The sequence below is a fragment of the Lolium rigidum genome, chromosome 7 (genome assembly GCF_022539505.1).
Source record: "Lolium rigidum isolate FL_2022 chromosome 7, APGP_CSIRO_Lrig_0.1, whole genome shotgun sequence".
NCBI classification, from domain to species: domain Eukaryota; kingdom Viridiplantae; phylum Streptophyta; class Magnoliopsida; order Poales; family Poaceae; genus Lolium; species Lolium rigidum.
This window is the reverse complement of record NC_061514.1, coordinates 241,441,411-241,455,079: the sequence shown is the minus strand read 5'-3', so window position 1 is coordinate 241,455,079 and position 13,669 is coordinate 241,441,411. Positions and strand designations below refer to the sequence as shown.

Here is a 13,669-nt window from a genome sequence, read left to right as displayed (position 1 = left end):
TACAGGAGTACACCAGGCTGATCGTTACACGGCCGCATATTAGTCCATTGAAGGTTCACGGGCGGGGCCGTGAATCCCATGGACGGAGACTTGCCTCCCCTACTAGGCGACCTACGCGTCGTGACTTGGTGTGGAACGTTCGGACTTGCGGTGCAGCCACACAGTGCGTGTGGTCCGTGCATGTCTGCCCGCGCATTCCATCAATCTGCTGGGAAAGGTAGGAGCCAATCGACTGTGAAGAACTTGTGCACCGTCCTCGTCTCCTGTCGTTAGTTTACTCGCAGATGTACGTTACTTGCCCGCCAGCCAAGTTTCGGATCTTGTTGTCGATTCCAGCGCAGAAAATTAATTACCCAAGTGCCCCGCTGTTCGGCAATTGTCAGTCACGCTCACACCGTAGAAACGATTCCGTCGTCGCTATATATCGCGACGTGCCCCTTCTACTTGGGGAATACCAGTGGCTACTGCCTAGTGCCTACAGCCTGTGCACATTTCGTCTCTACTCTGGCCGATACAATGCCGAGCGCTAACGTCCTCCTCCTCCCCGAGCCCGGCTCCGGCCACCTCATGTCCCTCATCGAAGCCGGCAAGCGGCTGATCGGCCACGGCGGATCGGACGCGCTCACTGTCACCGTGCTGATCATCCGCCCAGCCACGGCCGAGTCGGCTGCCGAGGTCGACGCGCACGTCAGCCGCGTCGCGGCCTCCGGGTCCGGGATCCGGTTCCACCGCCTCCCCGCCGTCGATCCACCCACGGACTGCGCCGGCAACCTGCAGGAGTTCAAGTCCCGCTACATGCAGCTGCAGGCGCCCCACGTCAAGGCCGCCTTGGCGGATCTCGACGCCGCCGCGCTCGTCATAGACTTCTTCGCCACCGCCGTGATCGACGCGGCCCGCGAGCTCGCCGTGCCCACGTACGTCTACTTCACGTCCACTGCCGCGCTGCTCGCGCTCACCCTGCGCCTGCCTGTGCTGGACGAGGTCGTCCAGGCGTTCGACGGCGCGGTAGACGTCCCGGGCATGCCGCCGGTGCCCGCGGGATCTGTCCCGGGGTTTCTGGGAGACAAGAAGAGCCCCAACTACGCGTGGTTCGTGTACCACGGCCGTCGCTTCATGGACGCCGACGGCATCATCATTAACACGGTGGGCGAGCTCGAGCCGGGGCTTCTCGCGGCGATAGCGCAAGGCCGGTGCGTCCCAGGACGACGTGCGCCGCCGCTGTACCCGATTGGCCCAGTCATCGACCTGGGCGTCAAAGAGTCGAGCGAGGACTGTGTCCGGTGGCTCGACGCGCAGCCTCGGGCGTCGGTGGTGTTCCTTTGCTTCGGGAGCCTGGGCTTTTTCGACGTGGCCAAGGCGCACGAGGTCGCCACGGGGCTGGAGCGCAGCGGGCATCGTTTCATGTGGACGCTGCGCGGCCCTCCTGTCGCCGGCTCGCGCCACCCGACGGACGCAGACCTAGACGAGCTTCTCCCGGAGGGGTTCTTGGAGAGGACCAAGAGGAGGGGCCTCGTGTGGCCGATGCGAGCCCCGCAGAAGGAGATTCTCGCTCACCCCGCCGTTGGCTGCTTCGTGACCCATTGCGGGTGGAACTCGACGCTGGAGAGCCTGTGGCATGGCGTGCCGCTGGTGCCGTGGCCTCTGTACGCAGAGCAGCACCTCAACGCGTTCGAGCTCGTTTCCGACGTGGGAGTCGCCGTGGCGATGGAAGTGGACAGGAAGGGGAACAACTTTGTGGAGGCGGAGGACCTTGAGCGGGCGGTGAGATGTCTGATGGACGGGTCGGATGAGGGTCTGAAGGCGAGGGAAAAGGCCATGAAGATGAAGGCGGCATGCAGGAAGGCTGTGGAGGACGGCGGCTCGTCCTACGCCGCGCTCCAGAGGCTGCGGCATGCAATTCTCAGGGGTACAAAGTGCAACGGCGTGGCGTCTCCAGGAGAGACGCACCTAGCTACTACATCGTGATCCCTTTGCTTGAATTTGTTCAGCTTATCATATGTGCAAGGAGCGTCGTGTGACTTCCTGTTTCGATCTCATACTGCTAGTATTATCAGCTCTTCGACCAAGAGGCTGTTGCCTTCGAAAACTTAGAGGTTGTCCATCTCAACAATCTTGATTGGTTCAGTTTGAGTTCTTCACGTAAAAATCGGAAACCTCCTTCCACTACAGGAATGGTGACAGATGCCGACGGCCAGAGTGTACGCCGACGGCTTTTTATCGGGGCCGTCGGCGTACGGCCTCGCCGGGGCAGCTCACGAACCCGACCGTCGGCGTACAAACACCGTCGGCGTAGAGGAGGCTACGCCGAGGGCAGCCGTCGGCGTCACCTTGGCCCTCGGCGTAGCACCGGCATCGCCTCTGGCCCAGCCCGCGCCGTCGACGCCCGCTCACGGCGTCAGTCAGACGCCGACGGCCACCCTCGGCATAGGGCATGGACACCCTATGCCGACGGCCACCCTCGGCATATAGTATTTTTTTATTTTTTTTATTTTTTTCCCTCTCTCATATTACTTTATAATATGTTTCTATTATTTATTTACTAGTATGAATTATGTAAAAAATGGTTCTATTTTTTAAGAATTCGTAGATGGCATATGTAGGTCCCATGCATGGGTGACGCTCTTCGCAGACGGGTCAACCGGAGCCACTAGGCCCAACATTTGCTATCGATGTACATATGGGTAGATCCGCGGGGTCCCCGCCCAACGGTTTCCCTAACCCTAACTCTAACCCTAACCCTAACCCTAACCCTAACTCTAACCCTAACTCTAACCCTAACTCTAACCCTAACCCTAACCCTAACTCTAGCCCTAACCCTAACCCTAGGGTTTCCACATACATTGCTAACTCTAACCCTAACCTAACCCTAACTCTAACCCTAACCCTAGGGTTTCCACATACATTGCTAACCCTAACTATAACCCTAACAGATCACTTGGTAAAACCCTAACCCTAGGGGTCCCGCCCTAGGGTTTCCCAAGAAACAGATCACCGTAGCGTCAGAATTGTTGGAAAACTTGCTTCTGCCCCTAACATACATGTACAAGTGTGATGTAAGGTTTGGCTAACCTTGGATGTACCCGGCGTTGACGATTTCCGCATAATGGGCTACCAGTTGGTAAAATCCAGGATCTGTATGTGGAAACCCCCGCCATGGCTCGAACGGAGCCTATTTTATGGTAAAGTATGCCCAACCTATTGTTTCCATGTACATATGTCCTAAACAAAGCAAACTAAATAAAAAAGTCCACTTGTAAACCATCGCACGGAGAAAGCTATAGGGGTAGATGTGTGGGGTCCCCGCCCTAGGGTTTTCCAAGTTACAGACCACCGGAGCGTCGGAATCGCTGGAAAACTTGTGTGTGTCCACATGGAATGCACAAAAGTGATTTGAGATGGTTCTATATCCAAGGCTACCCCCCCAGGTGTGTCCGGCTTCTCGGACGGGGGTTCCTACACTTAGGCAGATTCTGGATGTATAGGGGGAACTCCCTCGGAGGTGAACCGGAGAGAAACTTGAGATCATATGTGATGATCCTTGTTTCCAAATGTACCTATGACCTAACCAAGCTCAAATGGAGGCATATGCCCACCGGGGGACCCCGATGGGATGCGATCAAAGGGGTAGACCGCGCGGTCAACAGAACTAGGGTTTCGTCGGAAATCGAGCATCAGATGTAGAGAATGGCCCCAAAACTTGTGTGTGTCCACATGGAATGCACAAAAGTGATTTGAGATGGTTTTATATCCAAGGCTACCCCCAAGGTGTGTCCGGCTTCTCGGACAGGGGATTACTACACTTAGGCAGATTATGCATGTATAGGGGAGAACTCCCTCGGAGGTGAACCGGAGAGAAACTTGAGATCATATGTGATGATCCTTGTTTCCACATGTACCTATGACCTAACCAAGCTCAAATGGAGGCATATGCCCACCGGGGACCCCGATGGGATGCGATCAAAGGGGTAGACCGCGCGGTCAACAGAACTAGGGTTTCGTCGGAAATCGAGCATCGGATCTAGGGAATGGCCCCAAAACTTGTGTGTGTCCACATGGAATGCACAAAAGTGATTTGAGATGGTTCTATATCCAAGGCTACCCCCCAGGTGTGTCCGGCTTCTCGGACGGGGGTTCCTACACTTAGGCGGATTATGCATGTATAGGGGGAACTCCCTCGGAGGTGAACCGGAGAGAAACTTGAGATCATATGTGATGATCCTTGTTTCCACATGTACCTATGACCTAACCAAGCTCAAATGGAGGCATATGCCCACCGGGGACCCCGATGGGATGCGATCAAAGGGGTAGACCGCGCGGTCAACGGAACTAGGGTTTCGTCGGAAATCGAGCATCGGATCTAGGGAATGGCCCCAAAACTTGTGTGTGTCCACATGGAATGCACAAAAGTGATTTGAGATGGTTCTATATCCAAGGCTACCCCCGAGTGTGTCCGGCTTCTCGGACGGGGGTTCCTACACTTAGGCGGATTCTGGATGTATAGGGGGAACTCCCTCGGAGGTGAACTCGGAGAGAAACTTGAGATCATATGTGATGATCCTTGTTTCCAAATGTACCTATGACCTAACCAAGCTCAAATGGAGGCATATGCCCACCGGGGACCCCCGATGGGATGCGATCAAAGGGGTAGACCGCGCGGTCAACGGAACTAGGGTTTCGTCGGAAATCGAGCATCAGATGTAGAGAATGGCCCCAAAACTTGTGTGTGTCCACATGGAATGCACAAAAGTGATTTGAGATGGTTTTATATCCAAGGCTACCCCCAAGGTGTGTCCGGCTTCTCGGACAGGGGATTACTACACTTAGGCAGATTATGCATGTATAGGGGAGAACTCCCTCGGAGGTGAACCGGAGAGAAACTTGAGATCATATGTGATGATCCTTGTTTCCACATGTACCTATGACCTAACCAAGCTCAAATGGAGGCATATGCCCACCGGGGACCCCCGATGGGATGCGATCAAAGGGGTAGACCGCGCGGTCAACGGAACTAGGGTTTCGTCGGAAATCGAGCATCGGATCTAGGGAATGGCCCCAAAACTTGTGTGTGTCCACATGGAATGCACAAAAGTGATTTGAGATGGTTCTATATCCAAGGCTACCCCCCGTGTGTGTCCGGCTTCTCGGACGGGGGTTCCTACACTTAGGTAGATTCCGGATGTATAGGGGGAACTCCCTCGGAGGTGAACCGGAGAGAAACTTGAGATCATATGTGATGATCCTTGTTTCCAAATGTACCTATGACCTAACCAAGCTCAAATGGAGGCATATGCCCACCGGGGACCCCGATGGGATGCGATCAAAGGGGTAGACCGCGCGGTCAACAGAACTAGGGTTTCGTCGGAAATCGAGCATCAGATGTAGAGAATGGCCCCAAAACTTGTGTGTGTCCACATGGAATGCACAAAAGTGATTTGAGATGGTTTTATATCCAAGGCTACCCCCCAAGGTGTGTCCGGCTTCTCGGACAGGGGATTACTACACTTAGGCAGATTATGCATGTATAGGGGGGACTCCCTCGGAGGTGAACCGGAGAGAAACTTGAGATCATATGTGATGATCCTTGTTTCCACATGTACCTATGACCTAACCAAGCTCAAATGGAGGCATATGCCCACCGGGGACCCCCGATGGGATGCGATCAAAGGGGTAGACCGCGCGGTCAACGGAACTAGGGTTTCGTCGGAAATCGAGCATCGGATCTAGGGAATGGCCCCAAAACTTGTGTGTGTCCACATGGAATGCACAAAAGTGATTTGAGATGGTTCTATATCCAAGGCTACCCCCAGGTGTGTCCGGCTTCTCGGACAGGGGGTTCCTACACTTAGGTAGATTCTGGATGTATAGGGGGGAACTCCCTCGGAGGTGAACCGGAGAGAAACTTGAGATCATATGTGATGATCCTTGTTTCCAAATGTACCTATGACCTAACCAAGCTCAAATGGAGGCATATGCCCACCGGGGACCCCGATGGGATGCGATCAAAGGGGTAGACCGCGCGGTCAACGGAACTAGGGTTTCGTCGGAAATCGAGCATCGGATGTAGAGAATGGCCCCAAAACTTGTGTGTGTCCACATGGAATGCACAAAAGTGATTTGAGATGGTTCTATATCCAAGGCTACCCCCAGGTGTGTCCGGCTTCTCGGACGGGGGTTCCTACACTTAGGCGGATTATGCATGTATAGGGGGAACTCCCTCGGAGGTGAACCGGAGAGAAACTTGAGATCATATGTGATGATCCTTGTTTCCACATGTACCTATGACCTAACCAAGCTCAAATGGAGGCATATGCCCACCGGGGACCCCGATGGGATGCGATCAAAGGGGTAGACCGCGCGGTCAACGGAACTAGGGTTTCGTCGGAAATCGAGCATCGGATCTAGGGAATGGCCCCAAAACTTGTGTGTGTCCACATGGAATGCACAAAAGTGATTTGAGATGGTTCTATATCCAAGGCTACCCCCCAGGTGTGTCCGGCTTCTCGGACAGGGGGTTCCTACACTTAGGCAGATTCTGGATGTATAGGGGGGAACTCCCTCGGAGGTGAACCGGAGAGAAACTTGAGATCATATGTGATGATCCTTGTTTCCAAATGTACCTATGACCTAACCAAGCTCAAATGGAGGCATATGCCCACCGGGGGACCCCGATGGGATGCGATCAAAGGGGTAGACCGCGCGGTCAACGGAACTAGGGTTTCGTCGGAAATCGAGCATCGGATGTAGAGAATGGCCCCAAAACTTGTGTGTGTCCACATGGAATGCACAAAAGTGATTTGAGATGGTTTTATATCCAAGGCTACCCCCAAGGTGTGTCCGGCTTCTCGGACGGGGGATTACTACACTTAGGCGGATTATGCATGTATAGGGGGAACTCCCTCGGAGGTGAACCGGAGAGAAACTTGAGATCATATGTGATGATCCTTGTTTCCACATGTACCTATGACCTAACCAAGCTCAAATGGAGGCATATGCCCACCGGGGGACCCCGATGGGATGCGATCAAAGGGGTAGACCGCGCGGTCAACAGAACTAGGGTTTCGTCAGAAATCGAGCGTCGGATCTAGGGAATGGCCCCAAAACTTGTGTGTGTCCACATGGAATGCACAAAAGTGATTTGACTAGGTCCGTCGGCTTCTCGGACAGGGGTTCCTACACTTGGCCAGATTCTGCATGCATAGGGTTTGGACACGGTCGAGCCGGACCCATCTCCCCCGAGCCGCACCGCGCACCGCACCGGACCCATTTACTTGTTCCTATGACATAAATAAACGCAAAGGTACATTAAAGTTCATAGGGGGCAGCGCCGTTGGAGGCCAGACAAAGGGGTAGACCGCACGGTCAAAGGGGTAGACCGCACGATCAAAGGGGTGGACTGCGCGATCGATTTAACGTCGACGCGGTCAATTTTTTATATGAACTAATTATTATATATATATATTAGTATAATGTAGTCAGAAAAATAAAGAAGAGAAAAAACAAAAAAAAAATAAAAAAATTTGAAAAAAAGGGTCTATGCCGAGGGCCACCCTCGGCGTATAGCCGGCCCTCGGCATAGGGGGGCCGCGCCGACCCGTTACAAGGGAGCTGGTCTGGCTCGACCAGCTCCCAACCCTATCCGCGCCCCCAACCTCCACACGCTCCTGCCCCGCCCCGCGCCGCCACACTCCTGCCCCGCCCGCGCCCGCACCTCCCCGTCGCCGGCCGCCCCGCCGCCGGCCGTCGCCGCCGCCCGCGCTGCCCCTCCCTTCCCCGGCCGCCCTCCTCCCCTGCCCCGCCCTTCCCCGGCCACCCTCCTCCCCTGCCCCTCCCCTTCCCCGGCCGCCCCGCCCCGGCCCCCTGCCCCGCAGCACACCGGCCGCGCCCCTCCTCCCCTCTCGCCACCGGCCGCCCCTGCTACCTCCTTGCTCGCGCCCCCGCCGCCCTGCCTCCCCATCGCTGCCGCCACGCGCAGGAGCCCCTGCCTCGACCCCGCCGGCCCCTACCTCATCTCTGTAAGTTTGTTTTTTTTAATTTTTTGTAACTTTTATTTGTAGTATTTTATGCTATTTAGAAATACAAATAGAATGGAAATAGTTTGTGAAATGTGAAATGTTTGTGAAATGTGAAAATAGAAAATGTGTAAATGTGAAATAGAAAATGTGAAAATGTGAAATAGAAAATGTGAAATATAAATACAAATAGAAAATGTGAAATGTGAAATGTGAAATAATTTGAATTTTATTGAATGGAAATAGGTGCTGTCGTGACCGCCGACCTCGTGACCGCCCCGTCGTGACCGCCCCGTCGTGACCGCCCCGTCGTGACCGCCGTGTCGTCGTGTCCGCGATTCTCTCCGGTCGCCGAGGGTGAGCTAAAACATCGCCTCCCCATCTCCGCATTTTCTTATGTCACTAGATTCATTTTCCAAGTCCATTTGCGTAACCTAGGTGTCACTTCCCGTCCGCGAGCGTTACGCGGATAAATATGCATTAGTGGTCCGCATATTTTGAACCGTAACGCTTGCGGCATTTACGGGACAGTCGGCGGATGCGTAGTTGTCTACGTTTTCCATGTTCTACTCCGGTTCGAGTCAGGATTTCGGCGGCGCCTCCCCGTTGTTCTCCGGATGCACATCCTCTCGGCTTTTGCCGAGACGTGTATCGGGAGAGCAGCGGGGAGGTGCTGCCGAAATTCCGACTTGGACCGGGGTAGAGCATGGAGAACGTAGCCAACTACGGATCCGGCGGCTGCTAGGAGCCCACCTAGTAGAGATGTAGGTTGATGCATGCGTTTCGCCCGGTAAAATAAATAAAAATATGATGCATTTAATTTCCTATTTGATATAAATGCTATGTACGTGGTTTGGCTCCCAATAAAGCGAGAGGATGGCTGATAATGGATGGATGTACAATGAGCGTGTTAGTGCGGCTGAGAAAACAGATGAGTGGACAAGGAAGACCCATTTTCTAGTGAATGAGTTAGCGCGTGGTACAAAGGGGCTGGTTCGGGCACTTTGCCCCTGTGTTCGCTGCGTGAAGCGTCAACGTCGTGGGAAGGATGAAATGTATAGACACCTTCCGCAATATGGGTATATGCATGGGTACGTCACGGAAATCGACTTTGATGAGCGCGAACGTGACAGAGGTGAGGTGATGCGGCAGCGGCTCAATGGCAATGCGTACGATGGAGTTAGAGACTTTCTAGATGATCTCGTCCATGCCGATGTCCCGGATTCGCCGCCAGAACCGGAGGCGCCGCCAGAACCGGAGGAACCAGAGCCAACCGCGAAGGCCTTCTATGATATGATTGCCGCGGCTAAGAGGCCTCTGTACGAGGGCGCCGCGATTTCTCGGCTCGATGCCATCTCCCAATGTCTAGCCGACAAGACCCGGTACAACACCACCCGTGAGGGCTTTGAAGCAAGTCTGAAAACAACCGGTAACATGTTGCCCAAAGATCATTGTCTGCCTCAAAGCCCGCACGCGACGAGGAGAATTATGAAGGACCTCAACATGGATTATCAAAGGATAGGCTGTTGTCCGAAAGGCTGCGTTCTATTTTGGAGACGAGTATGCGGAGGACAAGTACTCGTCCCATCCGTAAGCCGTCTAGGTATGAAGAGGTAACGGGAAAGGATGGTCAGGTGAGGCCGTCAAGCACCGCAAAGTCGATTCTTCGATATCTCCCATTCATAAAAAGAATCCAGCGGCTTTACATGCACGAGGAGACAGCCAAACAGATGACGTGGCACAAGTATGGGAAGAGATTCGTGGACGAAAACAACAAGTTGAAGATGGGACATCCATCCGATGGTACGGCATGGAAGAACTTCGATACAAAACACCGCCTTAAGGCAGCCGAGGCTCGGAATGTCGAATTGCGATAGCAACGGATGGCTTCAATCCATATGGTATGTCCACTGCCAATTACGGTTGCTGGCCCGTGTTTGTTATTCCGCTCAATCTCCCTCCCGGAGTCCTAATGACGAGGAAGACCATGTTTCGTCGCTGATCATTCCGGGCCCTCATTACCCGGGGAAGAATTTGAGTGTCTACATGCAGCCGATTGTGGAAGATTTGAACCACTCTTGGCACCACGGGACATTGACGTACGACCGAGCATCGAAGACAAACTTCTGCATGAGAGTTTGGTTGCGGTATACCATGCATGACATGCCCGGGTACGCCCTAACATGTGGATGGTGTACAGCTGGTAAGTGGCCATGCCCGGTGTGCGGGCATCGGCTTGAGTTCCTTTGGCTACGAAGGGTCGCAAGTATGTTGCGTTTGACACGAATCGACGAGTTCCTCAAAAGGAGGCATCCGTTTAGAGAAGACAAAAAGAACTTCAAGAAGGGCAAAGTTGTGCATGAAAAAAAAGATGTGCCGAAGTTTGATGGTACACTTGTTGAAGCCGAGCTACGTGCTCTCGTGCCGGCAGCGACGCCAACTGGCCATCAATTTGAGGGATATGGTGTAACGCACAACTGGACTCACGAGGCGGCTTTAACGAAGCTCGAGTATTACAAGGACCTCGAACTTCCGCATAACATCGATGTGATGCACACTGTAAAGAATGTCGCGGAGTCCGTCTTTCACACATGCCTGAACATTCCCGGGAAGTCAAAGGATAATGTCAAGGCTAGAGTCGATATTGAGATCCTCTGTGATAGGGAAAAATTACACATGAAGCGTCCTATTGGCCGTCAAAAGAATTGGTTCAAGCCGCATGCCAACTTCTGCCTTGATTCCATCCAAAAGAAGGAGGCATTCGCGTGGCTCAAATACGTCGTGATGTTCCCGGATGGTTATTGCTCGAATATGAGTAAGGGAGTTAATCTTTCGACGGGAAAAGTCACCGGGCTCAAGAGTCACGACTATCATATATGGATTCAGCGGCTCATGCCGGTGATGCTTCGAGGGTATATCCCCGAGAAAGTCCGGCGAGTGCTTGCGCGGTTGAGCCATTTCTTCCGCACGCTCCGTGCTAGCGGATATGTCCCGAGGTTATTGCAAAGCTACAACATACGGTGCCGGAGTTGCTATGCAATTTGGAGATGATATTTCCGCCGAGCTTCTTTACTCCGATGGCACATCTCATTGTGCACCTCGCCAACGAGGCACTCTTGGGTGGTCCGGTGCAGTTTCGTTGGCGGTTCCGTATTGAGAGAGAGTTTAAGTATATTCGAAAGATAACTGGAAACAAGGCCAAGATTGAAGCATGCATAGCTGAGGCAATATGCCTTCGGGAGATGGCAGATGCCGCGACAACGTACTATCCCGATGATGTTCCCACTCAGCATAACCCGGTCACTCGTTACAATGTCGACGTGCCCGAGAATGACCCCAAGCTAAAACTATTCCAATTCCCCGGTGGCAAGGCTGGTAAAGGAACAAAATATAAATTGGAGAACGAAGAGAAGGATTGTATAATGCTATATGTGCTTATGAACATGGAGGAAGTGATCCCATTCGTAAGGTAAAATGGTGAACAAATTACTTTGCAGCTAGTAACCTCGTCTCGGTCTAATGCTTATTTTCTCCTTTCAGCTAATTCACGGATGAAATGTGGCCGTATGATGAATTGCCCGATACCTCGGAGATGGACACTCTACTGAAAGACGGTGCTCCCGGAATTAATAAAAACTTTGTGACATGGTTCATGGAAAAAGTAATTTCTAACCTTTCCTCTTACATTGCAACACGTGACTTGTCCCTCTTATTACACGTAACTAATGCACACAACAAATTTGAAATGTTCTTGTAGGGCCGTGAGAGAAACGTTGATATGATAGATGAGTTGAAATGTGTTTCCCAAGGTTGTAGCCGTGAGGTGACCAAGTATGAGAAGTATGATGTGAATGGGTTTCGCTTCCACACGGAGACGCACCGAGAAGGGCCGGGCGAATCCCAAAACGATAAATACCGGGGTCTTCACCAAAGGAGCCAACAAGTTTGATTACTACGGAAGGTTACAAAGTGTATACGAGTTGACATTCAATCGTACGAACGTGCAACTCAATATCGTCGTGTTCAAGTGTCATTGGTTCGACCCAATAGGTGGACAGAGAAGTGATAAGTCCATTGGGTTAGTTGAAGTTAAGCCTTCAACCACCTATAGCGGAGCCGATGTCTTTATTGTGGCTCACCAAGCCAAGCAAGTTTATTATTTGCCCTACCCATGCCAGAAAGCGGAACTCAAGGGTTGGGAAGTCGTCTTCCGGGTATCGCCACATGGTAACCTACCGATTCCCTCTGAGGATGATTACAACAACATTGACCCCGTGACATACGAGGGGATTTTCTATCAAGAGGAACAGGACTTCGGGGAATATATTTTAGAACCGTTTGTTCAAGAGGACCTCGGGAACGATGCAGAAACTCGTGGTGAGTCGGTGGTGGATCTAAAGGACATATCTATGCTCGAGAAGTTACTTGAGGCGAATGACAATTATGATGAGCCTCCACCCGTCGACCCTTCAACTTTGTACTCACAAGATAGTGATAGTGATAGTGGGCCGAGAGAAAGAGAAAGAGAAAGAGAAAGAGATGGAGTATGAGAGTGAGCGTGAGAGCGATGATGGCTGGTGAGGGTCTTTTATTCTTAGTATTTATTTGTCAACATGCTTCTTAATTGCATTGTGCCTTTTATTCTTAGTATCTTCATTTTATTATGTCAACATGCTTCTTAATTGCATTGTGCCTTTTATTCTTAGTATCTTCATTTTATTATGTCAACATGCTTCTTAATTGCATTGTGCCTTTTATTCTTAGTATCTTCATATAATATGTCTTTGTGCTTAACTGTTTTATTCTTCTCAATGCGAGTGATCGGACAATATGAGCAGCGGCAAGGCAGACTCCGAGAGCTTGCTTAAGACGGCTGGCGCAGGTGAAGAGGAATATTCCTAGACCCACTAGACGGAGTGATCGAGCCCCGGTGCAAAATCCGCGTTACGCCGATGGTACCGATGGAGGACGAGGACGAGGAGGACGAGGTGGAGGTCGAGGACGAGGACGAGGAGGACGAGGTGGAGGACGAGGTGGCGGCGGGGTACACATGGACTTTGACGAGCCACCCTCCGCTTCTGGTGACGTGGCTCCTGAGTTGTACCTAGAGGGTCCGTCTAGTGGGGAGGTGGAGATGGAGACGGAGTCTACACACGAGTCGGACTCTAGGGCTGAGTTGGAGGTGATGGAGGATGGGGGTGCGCCGAAGCCCTTGAAGCTTCGTGGAGAAGCTAGAGTCCCCGATGCGAGGAAGGAGCCGAAGACCCATGATGACAAGGCCCTTATCATTCCTTCGAGCGATGAGTAAGTGTACTACTTCAGAAATTTCGAACATGTATTTTCATCTTGGGCATAATAAACAATTTGGCATGTGTACTAATGTGTGATTTATTTGCAAGCAACTCGGACATGGGATGCCAAGCCCCCCGCATGCCTAACAGCTTGCTTGGGGCTCCGATTAAGAAGTTCTGGCCCGGCGAGATACACTCCCCTTAGCACGGTCCCCGGTGGCCCGACGAAGCTAGCCACTACTTGGGCGGACTATGAGGATGCCCCCGCCGTAGGCTTCGCGGCAGCTGCTGAGGCTGTGACCACCAAGTTCGGGTAAGGCATATATTTCTCGAGCACCGTTCATAGTTGATGACCCTAATGTGCTAACT

The 13,669-nt window shown here is 52.5% G+C and overlaps 1 protein-coding gene across 1 annotated transcript; it reads left to right on the top strand.

The window, feature by feature from the left end:
- The first annotated feature begins 516 nt into the window (after positions 1–516).
- Positions 517–1,965, top strand: LOC124672580 (UDP-glycosyltransferase 88B1-like). Its single transcript, XM_047208790.1, has one exon. The coding sequence runs from the start codon at positions 517–519 to the stop codon at positions 1,963–1,965; it is 1,449 nt and encodes a 482-aa protein (XP_047064746.1).
- The last annotated feature ends 11,704 nt before the right edge of the window (positions 1,966–13,669 follow it).

What these genes read in the sequence shown, in the direction of transcription:
- LOC124672580 (XM_047208790.1), top strand. Translation starts at nt 517, where the DNA reads ATGCCGAGCGCTAACGTCCTCCTCCTCCCCGAGCCCGGCTCCGGCCAC.